Source organism: Podarcis erhardii (assembly GCF_964252035.2).
Source record: "Podarcis erhardii genome assembly, chromosome: Z".
Lineage (NCBI taxonomy): Eukaryota > Metazoa > Chordata > Lepidosauria > Squamata > Lacertidae > Podarcis > Podarcis erhardii.
In genome coordinates, this window is record NC_138504.1 from 4,135,527 (window position 1) to 4,159,477 (window position 23,951).

At 50.0% G+C, this 23,951-nt stretch overlaps 1 protein-coding gene across 10 annotated transcripts in view; it reads left to right on the forward strand.

The window, feature by feature from the left end:
• Positions 1-13,384, forward strand: part of MED12 (mediator complex subunit 12) — a 51,054-nt gene extending 37,670 nt beyond the window's left edge. For 6 of the 10 annotated variants that reach the window (XM_081848262.1, XM_081848271.1, XM_081848266.1 and 3 more), the window contains 10 exons: positions 629-790; positions 1,359-1,733; positions 2,298-2,448; positions 5,825-6,033; positions 6,619-6,699; positions 7,700-7,914; positions 9,087-9,245; positions 11,636-11,780; positions 11,898-11,979; positions 12,964-13,384. In XM_081848262.1, coding sequence (XP_081704388.1) covers positions 629-790; positions 1,359-1,733; positions 2,298-2,448; positions 5,825-6,033; positions 6,619-6,699; positions 7,700-7,914; positions 9,087-9,245; positions 11,636-11,780; positions 11,898-11,979; positions 12,964-13,007 — 1,623 coding nt within the window. In that variant the 3' untranslated portion in view covers positions 13,008-13,384. Of the gene's footprint in view, positions 1-628; positions 791-1,358; positions 1,734-2,297; positions 2,449-5,824; positions 6,034-6,618; positions 6,700-7,699; positions 7,915-9,086; positions 9,247-11,635; positions 11,781-11,897; positions 11,980-12,963 lie in introns of all 10 variants that reach the window. The other 4 variants (XM_081848264.1, XM_081848269.1, XM_081848265.1 and 1 more) reach the window with 3 other exon arrangements.
• Positions 13,385-23,951: the final 10,567 nt, after the last annotated feature.

Below are 23,951 nucleotides of genomic sequence, written 5' to 3' on the forward strand. Positions count from 1 at the left end.
CTCCTGCCAACCTAGCACACCAGTGCAAGTAGATAAATAGGTACCGCTGCGGCAGGAAGGCAAACAGCATTTCCGTGCGCTCTGATTTCCGTCATGGTGTCCCGTTGCGCCAGAAGCAGTTTAGTCCTGCTGGCCACATGACCTGGAAAACTGCCTGTAGACAAACACCGGCTCCCTTGGCTTGAAAGCGAGATGAGCGCCACAACCCTTTGACTGGACTTCACCGTCCAGGGGTCCTTTACTTTCATGTTTACCTCATTGTTCCACCTCTGACCCTGCCCACCACTAGCATGTTCTCCAGGAGGGGAGAAAAAGTTCCTCATCCTTTGTTTGTATGATGTAAAGCAAGGGAATTTCCCCAATGACATGATGCAGAGCAAGCTTGCATGCTTATTTTTGCACAGCTTAGTTTCGGCTTCAGGGCCATGCACCCCACCACTTTCCTCGGAAAGGCAGGCAGACAGTCCCATCTTACAGAGTAAGTAGCATTTTGGCCCAATCCATAGTGTAGTGGGATGTGATGATTTTTACATGTAGCAGGGATGACCGAAGTGCAAAGGGGCTCCAGGAGGAGCTTCTGCAGCCCAGGCCTCTCAACAGCCCTCTCTGTGGCTTCCTTTCTCTGCAGAAGGAGCTGGGCGACCGCCAGTCTGACAGCCTGGAGAAGGTGCGGCAGCTGCTGCCCCTGCCCAAGCAGACTCGGGACGTGATCACCTGTGAGCCTCAGGGCTCCCTCATTGACACCAAAGGCAACAAGATCGCTGGCTTTGACTCCATTTTCAAGAAGGAGGCAAGTAGCTTCCCTGACCACCAGCCCTGGAGTGGCTGCATCTTCTCAGTGTGTAGGGTGGTGTGGGAAAGGGGTGTGAGGGTGTGTGTGTTGCCCCACCCACAGCTTCATTGGTGGAGTGCCCCCCCCCCTTGCAAGCACAGCATGCTGTTTTCGTTTTGGTGCCTAGTCAATACAAGCCTGCATATTCAGGTATTATAATTTATTTCTTGGGCAACCTCTGTGTTGTTTCCCACTACCACCCAATTCCTCTCTGAAATTGTTGTGCTGTGTTTGGTCTAATGTGTTTTATTTTGTACCCCACCTGGGGATCCTGTTACTGATAAGGAATGAGTATATATATATATATATATATATATAAAATGAAATGGACAGCAGCTGCAAGAGGGTGTCCCAGGTATCTGTGCTGATGATTGTATGCACAGGTAAAGGAGTCACTTTCCAATGCTTTGTGGGAGCAAGGAGAAGGTAGCATCTCTCCTCTGGCCCTGTGAACCTGGACCAAGGAGGATGAGTTCCTGCTGCTGTTGGCTGGCTTTCTATTTTCTTCCTTTCCCTCCCTCCCCAGGGCCTGCAGGTGTCCACCAAGCAGAAAATCTCCCCCTGGGACCTCTTTGAAGGTGTGAAGCACTCTGCCCCACTCTCCTGGGGCTGGTTCGGGACGGTGCGGGTGGACCGCAAGGTGTCCCGCTTCGAGGAGCAGCAGAGGCTGCTGCTGTACCACACGCACTTAAAGCCGAAGCCCCGGAGCTACTACCTGGAGCCCCTGCCGCTGCCTCCTGAAGAGGAGGAGCCCCCCACGCCAGTCGCCCTGGAGCCGGAGAAGAAGGCTGTTGAGCCGACCAAGGTGGAGAAAACCAGTGCGAATCCTACCAACTCTGCCACTGAGCCCAAAAAGAAGACCAAGACGAAGAAGAGGCCCCCACCCGCCAACAAGAACGAGGTAAGAGGGCGTTGCAGTTTTTCCTGGGGTGCCAAGCAGTTCTCAGCCACTTAAGAACTGAATATGAGCCTGGCTGCTGGATCAGGCTGGATCAGGCTGGATCATTAAACAGGTTTCAATGTTGAGTAGTACATTTGTGTGTGTTGTTCTGGGACTTGCTGGTGAAGGGCAGATAACTAGTGGTAGTGCTACTGCTAATAATAATTATAAAATTTTGTAGGCTACCCTGGAACCTACTGGTGAAGGGTGGCTCATTAGTACCACTCCTGCTACTGCTATTGCTACTACTATTAATTGCTAATATTGTATTCTTACTAATTACAAATGCTACTAATAACGTTGTTGTTGTTGCTACTGCTGTCATTGCTGTTATTGGATGGGGTGGTATCTTAGGAAAGCAAGCTCCCAGTTTCTCAGAGTTCCCCCCACCCCCCGCCACCCAGTGGGGCAAAAGAAGTGTTCCCCAGCAGCGTGCTACACTCTCTCTTGCTCTTTTCTCTCTTGTTGCCAATCTTGGCTTGCCCTGCTGTGTGTGTTGCTTTTTCACAGCCTTTCCCCCTGCAGGACTACATGATGAGCACAGGCCGAGGGGTCTCCTATGGAAGTAGCATGCCCACCGACCTCCTACACCATCAGACGGGGAACCCCATGTCACGGCTGGCCTACGGGCAGTCTCCAATGGGCCTCTATGCCCAGAACCAGCCTCTGCCAGCAGGTGAGCCAAGACTTGTGAGTGGGGTGGGGGGCTCCAGCCCATTCCAGATCCTGCCTTGGAAGGGAAGGTATTCTGCACCTGTTCTTTGGTGGCACAGAGCCTGATGGGGAGCCCAGGATACGTAGAACTGTTGGGTTTTAAGTCTGGACCCATATTGTACATGCTGCAGTTGTGACTTTTGTGTTCCAAACACTGGTGCCTTTGGGAATACTTGATAGATTCACGCTCAGTTTGGGCGATGTAGCCTTGCACGAATATGCATGCTCCTTGGGTGGCATTTAATGCTACTCCAAAGCAGGGCAGACACACTGAAGTCTAACTTTGGTTCATTAATTTCAATGGGTATGTTTCAAAGTTGAACATTGTTGAATACCACCCACAATGTGTAAAGTGCAGACAGGCATGCATACACTGACACACCCATATAAGTGTGTATTTTGTGGCTTCCAGTCCCCAGAGTGCTGGTCTGGTTTTTTCACTCCTGCTGCCTGCTGTGCTATTCACAACCCTTTTAATTGCCGTTTATTATTTCACTAGCATTTTCAGTACTTCCATTGCTGTTGGCTTTGGGTCTTTTTCGGGGGGGGGGGGGCGTGATCACTTTAGCACCCACATGAAGCCAATACTGGGTGGCTTGTCCCAAAGGGCCAACCAGCAAGTTTAATGGAGGCTGAGCAGCAGATTGGACCCAAGTCCTTGCCTACAAACCCAGAGCTCCAACCCCTCCTCCCAAGCAGGCATTCTTCCGAATCCTGCAGAGCTTAAAAAAGTTTTCGAACAATCCAAACCACAAGGTCAGGGCAGAATTGGGGAAGTGGTGGAAGTGGTTTGCCTGCTGCCTTCCGAGTACAAACTTTGAGGGTTAACAGCAAAGTTTTGTGGAACAATGAGATTAAAATCTGTGCCAGATTCTGAGACTCTGCATTTTGGCATCTAGCTAAGCTGTGTGTGAGAAATAAACCTTTGCAGGGGTCCAGGATTTTTTCTTCAGGGGACACTCAGCAGTTAGCAACGAATTGGAATAGTCATGTACTTCACACATCCAGCAGAAGAGAGGCCAGGAACCTCCAGCTCAGGAGTTGAATGCAGCCCTAAATGTGTCTTTATCAGCTCCTCTGAAATCTCCCCAAGCAGCATTCATTACTGGTGCACCTTTGCACCACAAGTGTTTTTGCCTGCCTGAGCTGAGTCACAGAATCTTAGAATCAAAGAACTGTGGAGTTGGAAGGAATGCCAAGGGTCCTCTAGTCCACCCCCTGCAATGCAGGAATCATGCCCACAGCAGTCCCTGGGAGGGCTCGAACCACCTTGAACTTTGATCTTGCTTGCCAGGATGGAGGATAGAAAGGGAAAGTGGGAGGGAACTGGCCTAACTGTGTTCCATCCACTTTTGCCTCTGACCCCACCCACCAATCCCATGTGGTCCTTGGGAAGTTGCCCAGAAGGGAATGCGGCCCTTGGCTGAAAGCTACACCTGCCACAGTGTTTCAGTAGGTGCAGCCGCATCAAGAATAATCAGAGAGCCCTACAGATTAGGTAAAACAGATCAGCACCTTGGAGAGCTCCCAGTGAGTCTTGCCTGTCTGGGCTTTCTTAAATAGGCAGCAAAGAGAGATGCTGCCACAGCAAGAGGTAGGAGACACCTGCCGGCTTATAAGGGCAAGTGAGTCTTCTTCCACAGTCAGCCCCACCTTCTGGGAATTGTGGGATGTACACATTAGAACTGTAGAGTTGGAAGGGACCCCGTGGATCATCTAGTCCAACCTCCTACAGTGCAGGAATCCCAACTAAAGCATCCCTAGCTAGATAACCATCTGTTGTTGTTGTTTAGTCGTTTAGTTGTGTCCGACTCTTCGTGACCCCCTGGACCAGAGCATGCCAGGTACTCCTGTCTTCCACTGCCTCCCGCAGTTTGGTCAAACTCATGCTGGTAGCTTTGAGAACACTGTCCCACCATCTTGTCCTCTGCCGTCCCCTTCTCCTTGTGCCCTCCATCTTTCCCAACATCAGGGTCTTTTCCAGGGAGTCTTCTCTTCTCATGAGGTGGCCAAAGTATTGGAGCTTCAGCTTCACAATCTGTCCTTCCAGTGAGCACTCAGGGCTGATTTCCTTCAGAATGGATAGGTTGGATTTTCTTGCAATCCATGGGACTCTCAAGAGTCTACTCCAACACCATAATTCAAAAGCATCAATTCTTCAACAATCAGCCTTCTTTATGGTCCAGCTCTCACTTCCATACATCACTACTGGGAAAACCATAGCTTTTACTATATGGACTTTTGTTGGCAAGGTGATGTCTCTGCTTTTTAAGATGCTGTCTAGGTTTATCATTGCTTTTCTCCCAAGAAGCAGGCGTCTTTTAATTTCGTGGCTGCTGTCACTATCTGCAGTGATCATGGAGCCCAAGAAAGTAAAATCTCTCACTGCCTCCATTTCTTCCCCTTCTAATTGCCAGGAGGTGATGGGACCAGTGGCCATGATCTTCGTTTTTTTGATGTTGAGCTTCAGACCATACTTTGCGCTCTCCTCTTTCACCCTCATTAAAAGGTTCTTTAATTCCTCCTCACTTTCTGCCATCAAGGTTGTGTCATCTGCATATCTGAGGTTGTTGATATTTCTTCCGGCAATCTTATCCTCTGCTTAAAAACATCTAAGGGCCATTGGTTCAGGTCTTACCCTTCAGAACAGAAGAAAACAAGCTTGCTCCCTCTGTCACGTGGGACAGTCATTTAAGTACCGTATTTTTTGCCCCATAGGGCTCACCGGCCCATAGGGCGCACCTAGTTTTTTTGGGGGGGGGCATAAAGAAAAAAAATTATTTCCCCCCCCCCCCAGGTGCGGGGCTGGGGCAGGGGAAGCCCGAGCTTCCCCCGACCCCAGCCCCCAGAACAGGCTGCTATCCGCAAGCCGTGGGAGAGCTGCGCAACTTCGCGTGGCTCTCCCATGGCTTGTGGAGAGCCACGCAAAGCCCGAAGCCTGGGTGCGCTGAGCTCAGCGCGCCCCAGGCTTCTGGGTGCAGGGCGAAAAAATGGCATTTGCAGATGACCTCTCAGTCTCTTCTTTCCCAGCCTAAAACTTCCCAACTACCTCAACCATTCCTCATAAGGCTTGGTTTCCATACCCTTGATCATCTTGGTCATCATTGCATTCTTCATCTGCAGAGTTGAGGAGAAGGCCATGTGGCTTTTCCTTCCAAGATCTGGGTGTGGGGGCTAAGGCTGCATGCTCTAGCTCGAACAGTGAAAAGGAAGCATCCTCCCTTGGCGGGTGGCACCCTGAACCTCATCAACCTCTCCCTCTATGCTTTGTGAGAACCCAGGTCCAGGAGGGGGGTGGTCATGTCCGTAACGTTATCCATCTTCCTCCCTCGCTTCAGGTGGACCACGGTTAGATACCTCTTACCGGCCGATGCGCATGCCAATGGGAACACGGGTTCCAAGCCGCCCTCCCTACACTGGAGTCTTGCCCACGAGCATGGGGGGCATGATGGGAATCGACCCTTCCTACAAGTCGTCCATCTACAGACAGCAGCAGCCGCCTGGTCCTCAGGGGCAGCTCCTTCGGCAGCAGCTGCAAGCCAAGCTGGTAAGGATCCTGCCCTCAGCCACCCTCCCCTCCCCCCCCCAGCCCATGAACTAGAGTGACGGGGAGAGGGATCAAGAACACTGTGTTCCACTCCTTGCACTCTCCCCTTCCTTTCAGCTAGCTCTGCCATTTAGACCAAAGCATCAGGGCTTAAGTGTTGGTGCCTCGGTGATCCTACAGTCCAGGTTGGGTGTGGGGTAGGTCCTTGCATCCAGGAAGGAGTGCCATTTGCAGGTATACCGCTGGTGGAAGTACACAGCTGAAATGGTTAGTAGTTGGCCACCAATAGCCGTAACCTCCATGAATTATTCTTAACTTACTTCCCAAGCTGGCAGAATTTGTGGCCATCTCTACTTCTTCAGGCTGTCTTTATCTCAAATACACAACTTGATTCAAGCCTGGTTGTTTGAGTGCAGCTGGCAGAGGCCTTCGACAGAGTCTCACACCCGCTTTCCCCCAATTTCTGGCACCCTGCCGCACCCCACAGCCTCCACCCAAAGCAGGCTACGGGCTTTTCCTTCCCTGCCTTGCGGGAGGTTCCCTGGGGCCACCTTTGCTAGCCACACCTCTCTGCTGCTTTTCCAGCAGAGCCAAGGAATGTTGGGGCAACCACCCGTGCGCCAGATGGCTCCTGCCCCGGCCTATGGATCTGTGCAGCCGTCACAGGTAAGATGGGGCTGGGCAGGTGCTGGGCCTGTGCGTGGGGTCTGCACCACAGTTCCCACCTGGGACTCACTCTCGCTCGGAACCTTTTGCTTGATGCATTTTGAGCATCTGTAGGAATGGGATTACTTCAGAACCATGGAAAGGAAAGGGAGACAAAGGAGGGATCAGGTTGGGGGAGGCAAGGGGATAGGAAATGGAATTAGTAAGTTCACCATGCCCACCTCTGTGCCTCTCGCATCCCACCCCTATTTTGCCCTCATGCCTTTGATGGCAGAACAGTCCTCCTGATGGTATGCTCTGCCAGCGTATCTGTCAGGAGGTCATCATCTCTAGTACTCTGCTGACATAGTGGGCAAATCCCACAGCCCCTCATCCGGCAGATTTCAAACACGACACCACACCTTTTTAGATATCACTCTGTTGTTATTCAACAAAATCTGTGTACCACTTAAACTGTAAACAAAACATCCAAGTGCTTTGCAAAGGGTATAAAGTGTACATTGAGATTGTCTGCTAAAAAACCAAAATTGTTGTTATAAGTTTACATTGCAAGCTAAAGCTGCAGATTAAAATATAGGTCAGCTTTACAGGTCTGGTTAAGATTGCCTAAGCAACAAATTTCTAGCAGGTACAGAAAGGAACACAGCGAAGGGGCCTGCGTGGTGTCAATGGGCAAGGAGTTCCAGAGTGTAAGAGCTCCCACACTAAAAGACTAGTTTTTTTACAAGTGCAGAATGAACATTATGTGGCACTTGTAGAGTTGACAGTTCTGCTGATCAAAACAGTTGAGTGGGCATTTGTGAGTGAAGGTGACCTTTCAAGTAAACTGATTCTAAAGGGGGTTGAGGACTTTATATCATAATAGCTGGCAAACAACTCTTTCTTGTCTCCTGTTTCCGTCAGCCATCTTGTTTATTTGTTTAGTTTAGGTCCTGTCCTTCCTCATGAAGGAGCCCAGCCCCTCTGATTTTAACAAAGCGTGCAACTTTGTTCCTTGCAGGGCTACACCCCCTACGTCTCCCACGTTGGCCTCCAGCCTCACCCCTCTCAGTCGAGCGCCATGGTGCCCCCCACCTACTCCAGCCAGACCTATCAAAACACGCACCCTGGCTCCAACCCTGCCTTTGTCGACCCCGTCAGGCCGATGCAGAGACCCAGCGGCTATGTCCACCAGCAGGCACCTGGCTACGGACACGCCCTGAACGCGGCCCAAAGGTACTTCCTGGGACCAGGCACCAGGTCTGCAAGCAGGGGTGGTGAGTGAGGGACTGCTTGGCTGAATTTTGAACCATTCATCAAAGGCAATGAAGCATGGGTGGGGAACCCCCAACTTGTTGGTCTAATTAGAGCTGGCACGGGGTCCCAGCTTGGCAAACGAGGCTGTTTCTTCCTCTGGCCATACCTGATGCCATGTGCAATGGTAGGTAAGGACACTTGGAAAGAATAGCCAAACAGTGGGGAGGTTAATGTGAGCTCCTGGCTATTCCTTTCCAAGCAGGGCTTGCCAACAGTGAGCCCTGCTGAGATCAGCTGATCCTTGCTGAAAGCAAACCCCTTTGAAGCTGCCACCTGATATCACAGCACATTTTTTATGCATTTTATTTATTGTTTCTGACTATTTTTGTTACATTCACAATTACGTGAGCCGCCTTGAGCTTGGTTTCAACTAGGGCTGGGCAATATATCGATATATCCTCCAGAACCAGTTTGAAGCCCATATCATGATATCGGTTTCATAATTTTTGACCTGGCATTATATTGCAAATCATGATGTGTGTGTGTACGCGTGTGCCATGCAAAAATCACGATGCAAGAAAAACCGTGAAGCCAGCCCATGCCTCTACATAGCTCCATCCTTATTTCAGACATTGGTGATCTATCAGTATATCACAATGCTTAGCTGGTGATATATCATGATGTTGACAACCAGATATTGCCCAGCCCTAGTTTCAACCATGGAAAGGTGGTGTACAAATAAAATGATGTGTGTGTGATGAGGTCAGGCTTCACCTGCCTGCCAAAATGGGCTAGGGCAGATGTGGGGAACCCTTGGCCCTCCAGATGTTCTGCAGCTGCAACTCCCAAAAGCAAGCATGGCCAAGTGGCCAGAGGTGGTGGGAGCAGTCAATGAGCAATGTCAGAGAGCCTGAGGTTCCCCACACTTGGCCTAGCAGGAGAAGGAGGTGGAGGAAGTGAGGATCTGGTCTGCCCTCTGGAAGAGATTTCTGTTGGCATAGAACAACACGGAGATTTCCTGAAGAAGAGCTTATAGCACCGCTAACCACCAAGAGCCGCAGGGAGTTCTTTCCAAACCAACTGGGGCATCCTTTCCTTTTGGTTGCTACAAGGCACACTGCCACGTTCTCCTTCCCTTTTTCTGGTTGCAGGTTTCCTCATCAGTCAATGCAGCAAGCCGCCATGATAAGCGGGTTAAACCACATGAGTGCTCAGGGCGTCCCATCAGGGATCCGACCTAGCCAGCTCCTGCCAGACCAGCAGCAGCAGTACCTGCGGCAGCAGCAGCAGCAGCAGCAGCAGATGCTGAGGGTAAGCATTAGGACAGAGCTGCCACCAACCTGCGTTGCATGTTCCTCTTGCCCAACTTGGCTCCTTCTCTTTTTTTCTGCTCAGTTCTTCCTTTCAGATGCCCCACCAGCCATTGGGCGTGCCATTTTAATATTTTGATTTATTTACTATAAATCAGTGGTGAAGCATCTGTTTCAATGTTAGAAACTGAGATATGAAAGCTAGGAACTAAATGGCACCTTAAACCCAAGTTATGGGCACAACAACAACAACAATAATTTATCATTTCTACCCTGCCCATCTGGCTGGGTTTTCCCAGCCACTCTGGGCAGCTTTCAACAGAACATTAAAAAGAGAATAAAACTTGCAGTTTTAATCTGAAATCATAGGCACAGTCATTGCTTTTTTTCTGGTGGAACACAGGGCTATGCATACCGCTAAACATTTTGTGAATCTAATGAGAGAAGAAACTAAAGTTTTTAGATTTTTTAGTTTTTTTCTGTAGCACGGTGAATCATCAGTTCCGTTGCTACCCCCAATGGTGGCCTCATTTCCTGTCATGGTGTTTCCTGAGTCTCAGATGGAATGAGAGTACCCCTAAACATTCTTTTAGAAAAAAAGCACTGGGCACAGTACTGCACCCAGAGCTCAGAAGCAGCTCACCCTAATGAAATTCCCTCTTGCAAAATGCTCCTAGAACAATAGAGATTTTAAACAATGATCTGTTTTGCATGTGGAGGGTCCCAAGTTCTTTCCACAGTGACATCTCCAGATGGAGAGAAAGCCCGCTCCTGAAATCCTGGGGAGCTGGGTCCCTTATTGAAAACAAATGGCCTTTTCCACCAAAATTACACATAATAATGTTCATCTATCGAAAACTTGATTCCTGTTCACTATAAGAACGATTCTGAATTTAAATCGTGACTGGACTGCTCTGTTGCCGTATAGAGAAACACCCACCCATGATCTTTTTCCTTGCTTTTCTCCCTCTTGTTACCCGAGAAATTACATCTTGATTTCATTTTATTTTGCATGTGTTTGATATTTCATCTTGTTTTATTTTTGTATTCCTGAAGGAGGAGTAAAGACTGGTTAGGATTGTGCTCACAAAGGAACTGCCAAAGTGGGGATCATCCCTCAGTGTGTCATGTGACCCCAGCTGCTTACTTCGTGTTCCTTCCTTTCTTCACATTCTTTTAAAAAAACAAGTGCCTTGCTGTCCTCGTTCTTGTCTTATCTTCAAGACCTTGTGAAGTAACGAGGCCTGGTTGGTGTCAGAAGAAAGTTTTCTGCACAAGCTGAGTGGAAACCTTGAGGTGGCTTTTTTCACAACACAAGCTGGTGTTTTGCACAATAGGGTCTGGATGTGGTTGCCCCATTAACCCCTCACAATGGTTGGGTACACACCATACATTTAAAGCACCCCCCCTCCCCGAAAAAGAAGAATCATGGGAGCTGTACTTCGTTAAGAGTGCTGGGCATTATATCTCTCTGAAGGGCAAACTACATTTCCAAGGATTCTTGGTGTGCATGTGCTTTAAATGTGCAGTAATGCGTGGGCAACTCAACTCGCCTTACCTTCCTTCCTCCCAGACATCTTCCTTGGAGCTCCCCAAGGGTTGTGCTGCAGACGGGGTGAGAGGATGGGGTGGCAGGTTGGGAAGTAATAGGTCTTCAGTGAAACCTGAGAACAGCCTTGGCAGATCATCCGTAACCAGCCAGCCAGATGGCAGTGGAAGAGCCATCCTCTGCTGTTTGTCCTGCACCTCTGGTACAATGCTTTTGCATCTGGAGGCTCCATTAAGCTTCTGTGGAAAGCAACCGTGGATGAGCCAAACATCCGTGTGGGTTTTTAAAATTTCTCTTCAAAGACACCTATGCTAGTGGACATCGCCACTAGTGGAAGGATGGATGACTTTTGGCTAAGCCTTGTTGCAGACACCTGTGCTGGTCCCTTCACTGCTCCCAGCCTAGCTGAGAACATTCTGTGTCCACGCATTAGAACAGGGGTGGAGAATCTGTAGCCTTCACAGATGGTATGGGAACAAAAGTCCCCCTCATCTAGGGCTACTGGCCTTGCTGTTTGGGGCTGGAAGGCAATAGGTTCCCCCAGATTATGAGAACGAAACACATCTCCTACCTTGCTGTGCAAAACATTGGACCATGGAAAAAAGCTCTTCTGGATCAGGGCAGAGGCCCACCTAGCCCAGCATCCTGTTCTCACAGGGACCAAACAGATTACCATGGGAAGACCCAAAAGCAGGACCTGGGTGCAGCATCCAGCCTCTCCACTTCCGGCAGCTGGTATTCAGAGGCAGCCACTGCCCCTGTGGAAGAAGGAACACAGTCAATATGATGTTTCCAGCCTTGTTAACATGCTGCACTTCTTTCCCTTTCTTCCTCCTCCCCTGCAGCAACAGCAGCAGCAGCCGCAGCAGCAGCAACCGCAGCCCCCACCTCAGCAGTCCCAGCAGCAGCCCCAGGTCCCCACCGTCCCCCAGGCCCAGGCCCAAGGGCAGCCTCCCGGTCTGGGGATCCCTCCTCAGCAGCCTCTGGTGAGTATACCCTGCCCCTTCAGCTCCCCAGGACAGCTGCCTCTCCCTCTTTCCCACCCAGCCTCTAGCATCTGTTCTTTCTCTCACTCCCTCTCTCCTTGTCTCCTTTCTGTGCAGTTCCAGCGGCAAGGCCTCCAGCAGACTCAGCAGCAGCAGCAGACGGCAGCTTTGGTTCGGCAGCTCCAGCAACAGCTTTCCAGTAAGGCCCAGGTCCCTTCTCCCCCAGTCCCCTGGGCACAGCCCCCTCCTCCACACTAGTGGAGAATGCAGGGAAGGCGAATGAGGCATGAGAGTACAGCAGGGTCCTCCTGGCCAACAGCAAAGTGGCGCTCAAGATGCTCTGTAGAGAAAAAAGTGCAGGAGACAGTGAAAGCCCTCTCTTCAAAGATCATAGGAAATGTGATCTCTTACACAAATACCCTCCAGCAAGACCCCTCTTCTCCCTCTGTGATAGGAGGCAGGACCCTGTCCCTAGTCAGCCGCCCCTGCCTTGCTTCTCTTCCCCAAGTGAGCAGCAGCAGCCATGCATGGCCCCAATGGCACATGAGAACAAGATAGGCTTTGAACGCAGCAGGGAGCTAAGAGACCCCAGACGTAAGAGTGTCAAGCCCCAGCTTGGAAAGAGTCTCTTGGTGGAGGGTTGTTTTTCTCACCCCCTCCCCTGTCCCTCATCTAGCTTGCAGCTTTTTGCAAGGCTGGTTTCAATCCAGGCTCCCAGGAGGGAGCTGCCCTTGTTTCCCTGTGTGAAAGAGACCTTCCCCTAGCTTGTGAGGGTTGAGCAAGGGAAGCATGCTAAGCAGCTGTGATCTGACCTACTGAATACATATGGCTTTTGCAAAAAGAGGTTTCTGCAGGGCGAGGTGGGGGGCAGGGTGGCAGAGAGGAGGGCAGCCCAAGATTCCTTTCTCGAGCGCTCCGTATTGTGGGCTGTGGAACGCTTTCACACTTTCGCGCATGCCCATGTGCCGGGGAAGAGCCATGCATTCCAGGGAGGGAGGTGAGTGCTGCTGCTTCAGCTTGACTGGAGCATTGAGAGCTGTGGGTGAAGGTGCATCACACACACACACACACACACACACACACACACACCCCTGGGAGGAGGCGGGTGTGGAGCTCATGCCTCAGAGAAACTGGCGATTCCTCGCCTCCGTAGATTCTAATTCTTGTGTTTTGGTCCAAACAGATACGCAGACCCAGCAGAACAGCAACCCCTTTGTACGGTACTGAGGCCCAGCAAAGAGAGAGACCTCGCAGTGGACTTGAGGGGGGCTCTGTCTGCTTGGGGCCACCGACGGCTTGCCCCCCACCCCACCGCCCTCTGGGGTGCCTGCTCTGCAGCAGCGGCAGCACCTTGCCACCCGGGGCAGAGAGAAGGTTAATAATGCCGAACGAGTGTTTTTGATCTCCCCTTTCTACCAGTGATTTGGAATCCCGTGTGATTGCTAGAGTCTCCCCGCCTTTAATTTCAGGTTTAATAAGTTTTTTGGTATTTTTGTTAAAATAATGACGAAAATGAATTGTAAGATTTTCTACTTTATTTATACCGGATGAAACCCTGTATCACAGATGTTCTGAAACAAATACAGAGAGCGTACTTTCCAGAAGGCGATGTGCGTCGTGTGTCCGTAGTGGGTGGGCAAGGCTCTGAGGCATCTCCCTCCTGCTTTTCCTCAGCGCCTGGATATCCGCCAGCAAACCGAAAAGGCGGCTGGCGCCACCATGCCTCAGCGGGGGCTGAAGCGGCATTTTGGTGTTACACGCCCTCCCCCGTCCTCAATCTGCTCCAGACATGCAGAGGCAGCCTGCCGCAACTTTTAATTACACAAACGAAAGGCATGCTTACACATTTGCATAACCTGATGCAGGTTTGAGAATTTAACTTTGCGCTTAAAGGGAACTTCTGACATTCTTTTTGAGGCAGTCAGACGTGGGTAGCAAATGTCATCATTTGTTTTGTTTAAAGCAGTTTGTTTGTTTTGTTTGTTTGTTTGTTTGTATATCCCACCTTTTCCTCTAAGGAGCTCAAGGTGGCATACATGGTTCTCCCCCTCTTATTTGATCCCCACCCCAACCTGGTAAGGTGGGATAGAGAATGGCCCAAGGTCACTCAATGAAATCTTCATGGCCAAGTGAGGATTTGAACCCTGGCCCTCCAGGTCCCTAGTTTGATGCTCTAACCACTGCACCACCTCTGGCTCTTTCTTATTGTATATTAGAGACCTCCCTAGCTGTTCCCTCAGCAAAATACATATCTGTCAAAGTGGGGAAAGTATCCAGGAATGGGTGAGCTGTGGCTATACTGTTGATTTATAAGGCAGCGCCAGAGCATTGGCTGCCCTGTGCTTCAGCTCCTGGGCCCACGTTCTATTGCTAGTAACTGAAAATACAGAATGACTTGTGACACACACTGACTGCTTGGGCACATGAGTTAACTGAGCAAGGGGAATGGGGTAAACTCAGATCTCTCCTTTCTGTAAGGCTTCCGGCCCACTTCCTGGCAGCACACTTGTAGGTGCATTTGCAGGGGAGGGAGTATGGGTGCTTCACACATGTAATGTTACCCACAATTCAGGGGGCACCATCCTTTTTAGACCTCAGGGCTTTTGGATTTTTGAATGAGGGCTGGGCGTCTTCTCTCTCCCCTGTTCCCTCTGAACAGTAGCTGGAACAGGAGGTGGGAAGGAGTGCCGCTCTTGCAGTTTCTTTCTTTAGCTCTATGTACTTTCCAAGGGAGAAAAAGGTACCCATCTCTTGCCCAAGGGAAGGGGGGACTTAGAGGCTCCTGGGGATGGGGAAACACTGGGAAACCCCGCTGTGCATGGAAACTTTGTGACTGAAGATCAAGGTAGAAATTCTTTAAACAAGGTGCTTGTTCACTCCATGGCACTTCACTGCCCACAGCTATTGAGTGAGAGGAAGGTTTGCAGGGCTTCTTGATCTAATGGCTTTGAAATCACTGGTGCCTGGGTATATCAGTCTACATGCAGCATTGGGGTGGGGAGGCTGTGTTAACTCCAGGTCAAAATGTTTCCAGGAGGGTTCAGTTCCCCCCTACTTGCAATGCTCTCCCCGCCCCCAACTCCAAGTCTTGTGCAGCTTTGGGTTGCAGAGCTGCCCTCCGTGCAAACCACGTGTGAGCTGGCTGGGCCCACAAAACCTGATCAGAGCTGAAAGAGACAGACTTCTCTGCTAATGAGGGGGGACAGCTATGGGCAGAGCTGCTTCCTGTGCACTTCCCAACTTGTCCTGTTCAATCAGCTTCCAGGTTTGGGAGCAGCCACCTCTGCTGGGCTGCAGCACACCAGCCTCTTCCCCCAGAGCCTTCTCTGGGCTAGATGAGCCCCCTGCACCCTTTCGTAATGGGGCCAAGTGTGGCCACTTGTGCATGGCCCCAAGAGAAGACATGGGTCTGCATATGCTACTACTTATATTTGGAGAGAAAAGCAAATTTATAAATAATCACTACAATTTCAAGAAAACAGGGCAAGTATGCCCATACAACATTTTTTTTTTTGGCAGAAAACAGTGTTTTGTGCTGCTCACCTTGGAGCAATTGAAATCCAGAGGCCCTTTCATGAAGCTCCCTTTGGAGGAAAGCTTCTGGAGACTGTAGCAGTGCCTTTGTAATACTTTTATGTGTAAACATACAGGTTGAGCAGACTTTGAAACGACACAGAAGCAAGCACACAATCAGGCTGGCCTGCTTCCAAAGAAACCTCCACCCTATCTTTGGCTATCCGGCCACATCTAAAACTTGGTGTTTAGAGCTCCCATGCACAAGGTATATTTGTTGCTGAACAGTCCTGAAGCTGGCATGGATCATGGAGTCTAGCAGCGGATGGCAAGTACCCTATTCCACTGGGGTTAGTGACCTCCTGCCTTTGTGACACGAGATGTTTTAAGCAGAGCAGAGCCAAGGGCCAAAACATACAGGAGGTGCCTGGAAAGGGGCACTGCTCAGTCAAAAGGGAAAGGCTCCAAATCTGGTCCTGAGGCTGGGCAACAGGTATTGCAAATGTACTAATGTTCAGGTTGAGTGGGCTTTGCAAGGGCACGGAAAGAGCCAAGGCAAGCCCCACCCACCCCAATGTTTGTGTTTCTTTTGCCATCATTATCAGACTCTTAACAGATCAATCAGAACAACCAGAGTCTTGGTGCACCTGCAGGGCAACTTCACCGGTTGGATGGCAGGCTGAGTTCCATGTGACCTACACTGATCCAAGCAAACTTCTGTTTGGAGGCAGACACACACAGAGAGAGCCCATGGTCTGTCTGCCTTTCCTTGCTGCACTTTGGTCCCTGCTTTTATCTGTAACTGGAGTGTATCAAACCTGTCCCCGCCCCACTATAAAGCTTTAATCTGGGCTAACAAAGACAGAGATGCTAATCTGGATTTCAGCAACACAGATGAACTAATCAGGATTCAGCTATAACCCACCAGAGCTAATCTAGGCTAATGATCCCAGGCCAGCTAATCTAGACCAGCTAACAGCTCTTTGGCCGGTCCAGCAACAGCTGCCAAAAAATCTGCCATCGGCGTCTGGCTTTTTTTGAGTTTGTGCAGATCCTTCACAAGGGCTTTGCTGAGCTGAGGTTTCCAGGAGCTGGGTGTCCTCTCCCAGCTTACACCAGCTGCTCTGGACTACAACTCCCATCAGCTGCAGCCAGCACAAATGGGAATCACTTTCCAAAACAGCTGGGGGGCAGTGTCAGGCTGAGCTTCCCAACCCAGGGCCTAATTTGGTGTCAGCATTGCTGCTGCTGCTGTTGCTTTATGCTTTTTTTTAATTATTATTATTATTAAAATTGATATAGTACCCTTCATCAAAAGACCACAGCGTGGATGGAGGACTTGACTTGGCATGTGTAACAGAGACTTGGTTGGATGAAGCAGATGGGCCTGTCCTTGCCGCTGCTTGTCCACCAGGTTTCTCTTACGTACAGCAACCCGGGTCATGTGGGCGGGGAGGGGGGGGGTTGCAGTGATTTTTAGGAAGTCATTAGTTTGCACCAGGCGTCCTATTGGGAAGACCCAGTTTTCCGAGTGCATGTGCTGGAAGTTGGGCAATAGGGGCAGTACAGGATTCCGTTTGGTGTACCGACCTCCCCGCTGCACCAAGGATTCCCTGCCCGAGCTGCTTCAGGTCGTGGCGGATGTTCTCCTGGAGACACCTAGCTTGGTCATCCTAGGGGATTTTAACATCCATGCCGACACAACCTTACAAGGGGCCGCTCGGGACTTCGTGGAAAGCATGGCCTCCATGGGGCTGTCCCTGAATAAGTCTGGCCCAACCCATAGCTGCGGACATGCCTTGGACCTGGTGTTTACCTCTACGGATGTTTGTGATCTGACACTAAGTAAAAGCGAAACGAAAGAAGTGCCATGGTCAGATCACTTCCTGGGGCAACTGGACTTCTCTGTGACCCATCCCCTCTGCAGGGAGGTGGGACCAATTCGGATGGTCCGCCCCCACCACTTAATGGATCCAAATGGTTTCCAGAGAGTGGTAGGGGATGCTTTATCCCATGTTGATGGCCTTTCAGCTGATTCCCTGGTGGCCCGCTGGAATGTGGAGTTAACCAGGGCTATTGACTGTTTGGCTCCGAAGCGCCCTCTCTGATTGCATGGAGCCCGGACAGCCCCGTGGTTTTCCACGGATCTGAGGGCAATGAAACAATCGTTGAGACGGCTAGAGCGCCGGTGGCGGATAACTCATTCCGAATCTGACCGGACACAGGTTAGAGCTCAACTTCAAGCCTACCAAGTGGCGATAGCAACGGCGAAGAAGAATTTCTTCACCGCCTCTATTGCATCTGTAGAAAACAGCAGCAGGAGACTTTTTCAGGTGGTTCACAATTTAGCGGAACCACCTGCAACATCGGGGCCCAGTACGGGCCACATGTTCTCCTGCAATGATTTTGCAAAGTTTTTTGCAGATAAAATCGCTCAGATTCGGGAAGAAGTAGACTCCACCGTGGGAGCAGGGCCGGGGCGGGAGAGTGCCAGAGTTTTGTCTAGTCAAGTTGAGTGGGATCAATTCCAATCTGTTACCTCCGAGGATGTGGACAGGCTGCTTGGACGAGTGAAACCAACCACCTGTCTCCTTGATCCTTGCCCATCCTGGCTTATAAAAGCTAGCCGGGAAGGGCTGGGCGGTGGGCTTCGTGGGGTGGTGAATGCTTCCCTCCGTGAGGGAGCCTTCCCAGACCTGCTGAAAGAGGCGGTTATTAAACCGCTTCTTAAAAAATCATCTTTAGATGCGGCCACAATGGCCAACTATTGCCCAGTCTCAAATCTTCCATTCTTGGGCAAGGTGATTGAGCGAGCGGTTGCTGAACAACTCCAGGCACGCCTGGAAGAAGCGGACCATTTGGATCCCTTCCAGTCGGGATTCAGGCCTCATCATGGGACTGAAACTGCCTTGGTCGCACTGGTTGATGATCTCCGGCGGGCTAAGGACAAAGGTGAGAGCTGTTTCCTAGTTCTGCTGGATTTCTCAGCGGCGTTTGATACCATCAGCCATAACCTCCTTCTGGAACGTCTTGAGGGGCTGGGAGCTGGGGGCACTGGGGGCTGGGTGTTCATTAGTATGCGGATGATACCCAGCTCTACCTCTCTTTTAAATCAGAACCAGTGAAGGCGGTGAAGGTCCTGTGTGAGTGTCTGGAGGCGGTTGGAGGATGGATGGCGGCTAACAGATTGAAGTTGAATCCTGACAAGACAGAAGTACTGTTTTTGGGGGACAGGAGGCGGGCAGGTATGGAGGATTCCCTGGTCCTGAATGGGGTGACTGTGCCCCTGAAGGACCAGGTGCGCAGCCTGGGAGTCATTTTGGACTCACAGCTGTCCATGGAGGCACAGGTCAAATCTGTGTCCAGGGCAGCTGTTTACCAGCTCCATCTGGTACACAGGCTGAGACCCAACCTGCCCGCGGACTGTCTCACCAGAGTGGTGCATGCTCTGGTTATCTCCCGCTTGGACTACTGCAATGCGCTCTACATGGGGCTACCTTTGAAGGTGACCCAGAAACTACAACTAATCCAGAATGTGGCAACTAGACTGGTGACTGGGAGCAGCTGCCAAGACCATATAACAGCAGTCCTGAAAGACCTACATTGTCTCCCAGTATGTTTCCGAGCACAATTCAAAGTGTTGGTGCTGACCTTTAAAGCCCTAAACAGCCTCAGCCCAGTATACCTGAAGGAGCATCTCCACCCCCATCATTCTGCCCGGACACTGAGGTCCAGCGCCGAGGGCCTTATGGTGGTTCCCTCACTGTGAGAAGGAAAGCTACAGGGAACCAGGCAGAAGGCCTTCTCGGTAGTGGCGCCCGCCCTGTAGAACGCGCTCCCATCAGATGTCAAAGAGATAAACAACTACCTGACATTTAGAAGACATCTGAAGGCAGCCCTGGTTAGGGAAGTTTTTAATGTGTGACATTTTAATGTATTTTTAATTTTTGTTGGAAGCTGCCCAGAGTGGCTGGGGAAACCCAGCCAGATAGGCAGGGTACAAATATATTATTGTTGTTGTTGTTGTTGTTGTTGTTGTTGTTGTTGTTACAGCACAGAACACAAAAGTCAACAATGCAATATCTATAGAGCATAATGCAAACACAATCATAGTAAGAAATACATTATAAGAAATATATGTGTAACAGCAACAGCGTTAAAAATTAGAAAGGAGAATAAGCATCTAAAATACAAAAAAATGCACAACTATAGAACCTTCTATCTATCCAAAGGTCTTAATCTCCACCCCTACAGAAAATGCAACAACTTCCCAGCTCTCACTTGGGAGCTCTCTTCTTCTCTCCCAGTCTCTCACTCTGAGAAATCTTCACTTCCCTGCCTTTTACTCAGGGTTCTTCCACCATCTATGCCACTTTGATGTGGCTGTGGTCCGTGGCCCCCAGTGACATCCCAGAAAGACAGTGAGAGGTCAGGCTCTTGGCATTGGAAGTCCTGCCTCTTAATTCCACATGTGTGATGGCATTTTTCCCATTTACTGAAGTGGGTGAGGGGAAGCACTGCACATGTTCAAGTGCGCTCCCTTTCATTGGAATTCATGAGGGCCAAGGCTGGGCCATAGAAATAGCTTCTGGAGGAGCTCAGGTCTGCCTACGTCAAGACATGTCTTCACCAGGGATGGGGAACCTGTGCCCTCCAGGTGTTGTTGGATTCCATCTCCCATAAGCCCCAGCCAGCATGACCCAGTGGGCAGGGATGATGGGAGTTATAGTTCAGGAACGTATGGGGGACCACAGATTCCCCATTCCTGATCTCCACCAATATACAATTCGGGGAAACAGTTTGGATGTCTTTAATCAAGTGATCCCAGCCACATAAAAGAGGGTATCTGAGTTGCAGACTACATGTTCTTTGTCACTGTAATTGCATGCTCAGTTACAACCTGTCTCCTATGCAAAGCTGAAATGGCACGTAAGATTATGCAAAGTGTAGACAAAAGTGGTTGGAAGTTTATTTATGTTTATTTACTGCATTTGTATAGTGCCTTTTCCTTCAAGGTGGGGTGTATGGTTCTCCCTTCCTCATGAGGTAGGTTAAGCTGAGAGACGGTGACTGGCCCAAGATCCCCCAATGAGCAACCCTGGCCTCCCAGGTCTCAGGCCAGCACACTAACCACTATGCCACACAATACTAGAACTGTATCCAATGAAGCTGAAGATTCAGGATGGACAAAAGGAAGTACAGTGGACGCTCAGGTTGCGAACGTGATCCGTGCAGGAGGCATGTTCGCAACCCGCAGCGTTCGCAACCCATGACCCATGTGTCTGTGCACACGCAGGTTGCGATTTGGCACTTCTGCACATGCGCAAAGCACGATTTAGTGTTTCTGGGCATGCGCAAGTGCCAAAACCCGGAAGTAACCATTCCGGTACTTCCAGGTTCGGCGTGATGCGCAACCCGAAATCGCGCAACCCGACGCATCTGTAACCCGAGGTATGACTGTATGTTTATTTGCTCAGCACGTAGTTAAACTACGCAGTTCACCAAGTTATTCCTGATGGCCACCAACAAGGACAGCTTTAAAGGAGGGTTAGAGAAATCCATGGAGCATAAAAGTATCAGTGGCTACTAGCCACAATGAATCATAGAATTGTAGAGTTGGAAGGGACGCTGAGGACCATCTAGTCCAACCCCTGCAATGCAGGAATATGCAGCTGTCCCATAAGGGGATTGAACCTGCAGACTTGGTGTTAGCAGCACCATGCTGATGGCTACGCTTCTCTAGTGTTGGAGGTGATTAGAGGACTGTTGGTTTCAGATCTTGCTTGCAAGCTTCCCACAGTCTTCTGGTTGGCCACTGTGAGAACAGACTAAGCTGGGTGGGCCTGTGACCTGATCCAGCAGGTTGTTCTTATGTTAAAGGCTGGCCTTTGTTTGGACATAGGGATTCTTAGGATGTGGGCCGAAGACAGGGGCACCAGGAACTCTTTGCGGGGAGGGGCAGCTGAAGACTGACATCAGCCCCAGTCCTCAACTAGGGAGCGCATATTCAGTATGTGTGCTGAATTCTTAAACTAGCCCACTGCATATTGCTTTTTACATGTCCAGATCCTAGTTTGTTATGATGTGGCAAACGTAGGGTAAAGGATGAGTACCTATGCCAAGACAAGTCAAGATCTGAGTACAAGGCGAAACACTCAGTGCAGAAGGAAGCTATGCTATTTCCAGTTGCTCAAGCAAGCCTCCTCTCTCCCCTGCTGTGGATACCCACTTCCTCCTGCCAATGCACCATCAGCCTTGCTGGAAGCGTACTTGCTTTATAGAAGACCACGCCTGCAACATCCTACGTGGTAGCCAAATGTCCTTTCTTTCTGAGATTGCAGAGCTGTGATACCCATTTGCACTCCAACTACAAAAACATTTCCCCTTGTCCTAGCTTGGGGGCCTGATGTTGGGCCAAGGCTTTCCTGACCCGTGCAGGGGCCATGGCCCTCTGTCCTGACAGACACACCAAGGCCAGGCCTCTGGCAGCTTAGCTGTCAGGGTGGGCTGGTACCCTGTCTGTTAGCACCAGCCAGCTTCTATGTTAAGCTGGACTGACAGATCCCAGCCTCTTTTCTCTTGACTCCCATCTTCTCCAAGTTGCTGCTAAACACTACTTGTGCCAGAGCCAGCGGGGATGAGCAGTCTCCTTGCATGCCACTGCCAGAGCTGTCTCCTTGCCCTTCTGGGTGCCTGTTCATCCCAGTTGCTACTCTCAGTAATAGACAGGCTGGGGCTCTAGAGTGGCATATGCTGCCAGACTCTGGGCATTGCTGCTGTCATGATCCAGCTAAACAACCATCTGGGTTATAGGACAGAGCCCATGAGCTAGTGGCATAGATGATCCAGGTTGTTTGGAGTGGAGAGTTCAATTCAGGAGCATCTGAAGACTATGTTTCTCCCCACATCTCAATTATGTGCGGGTGTGGGAGCTCTTGTACCTCTCAGTGGTTGGTAAGAATGTATTTGCTAGGAGACTTGCAAACCTGATAAAGAAAGCTTTAAACTAAACCCTGAGGCAGTGGTGCAGGGAGAAAATTTTTCAGAGGATCGGGGGCACCAAGTACTGGAAATAATCACTTCATTGATATACAAGAGACTGTGGCACAAGAACCTGCAAAAGGATGGGGGGACCGGGACCATAAAGTAATAAGGGGGAATAACTTGTCATTTCACTTTTCTTTGTACTAATGCACAGAGCATAGGAAATAAAGATGAACTTGAGCTCTTAACACAGGTTGGCAAATAAGACATAACGGGCATTACTGAAACCTGGTGAGATGCAACTGATGACTGGAATGCAGTAATTGAGGGGTATAACTTTTTCAAAAAGAAAAGACGAAACTCGATGGGAGGAGGAATAGCGTTAAATGTAAAGGATGTGTACACCTGTGAGGGGTTTCAGCTTGGAAGGCATGTTGAAAGTACTGGGGTAAAATTTTTAGGAGAGGGAAACAACAGTGACTTCAGTGGGGGTCTACTATAGACCTCTAAACCAAACTGAAGTCATGGATGATATCTTCCTAGAACAGATTACCAAACATTCCAAAATGAGAGCTATAGTAGCCATTATGGGAGACTTCAACTACCCTGATATCTGTTGGAACTTAACCTCTGCCAAGAATGCAAAGGTAAAGGGACCCCTGACCATTAGGTCCAGTCATGGATGACTCTGGGGTTGCGGCGCTCATCTTGCTTTATTGGCCAAGGGAGCTGGCGTACAGCTTCTGGGTCATGTGGCCAGCATGACTAAGCTGCTCCTGGCGAACCAGAGCAGCGCACGGAAACACCGTTTACCTTCCCACCGGAGCGGTACCTATTTATCTACTTGCACTTTGATGTGCTTTCGAACTGCTAGGTTGGCAGGAGCTGGGACCGAACAATGGGAGGTCACACCCTCACGGGGATTCGAACCGCCGACCTGATCAGCAAGCTCTAGGCTCTTTGGTTTAACCCACAGCGCCACCCGTGGTCAAGAATGTAAGGGCCAACAAATACATTGACAATCATTTTCTGTGATCTGGCACTGCAGAAACTGGGCTTAAGGTTAAGTAGACCCATGATGTTGGTCTTGGCCTCAAATCTGTGTTCCACAACCACCCATGCCACAAAATAACAACAACAACAACAATAATAATAATAATAGCCCAGTTGTCCAAGTGATGGAGAGAGTAAGCTCACACCTTGCTTGAATAAGCAACCGTTTTTAATTAATTAATTAGTACTGAGAGAGAATAGATGCTAAATGGTTAATGTGCGGCCTTCCTGAGCTGTGAATTTAGCTTCTCTTACATTGTTCCTCCTCGCTGCCACCGTAACCAATAATGGTGGGTGTTGTTAAGTAAAAGGATCCAGTTTAAAGCTTATAGCAGTGTCTGGGCTCACCCATGCTTCCTCTTGTCCAGGTACTTCCTCCTGGAGAAACCGGCTCCTTATTGTTGAATCACAGCAAACATCAGTTGGGTTTGCTGCGGATTCGTGTTTACTCTGATTCAACAATAAAGAGTGGGTTTTCCTGGGGAAGACGGTGGGGCAAATGGAAAACCACTTGGATCCATGCCTAGAAAGCATGCAGAAGTATGGGTGAGGCATCTGTCTTCATCAGAATGAGACAAAGAACCTGCTCTGCAACACTTCTTTCCAGAAAAGAGGACAAAC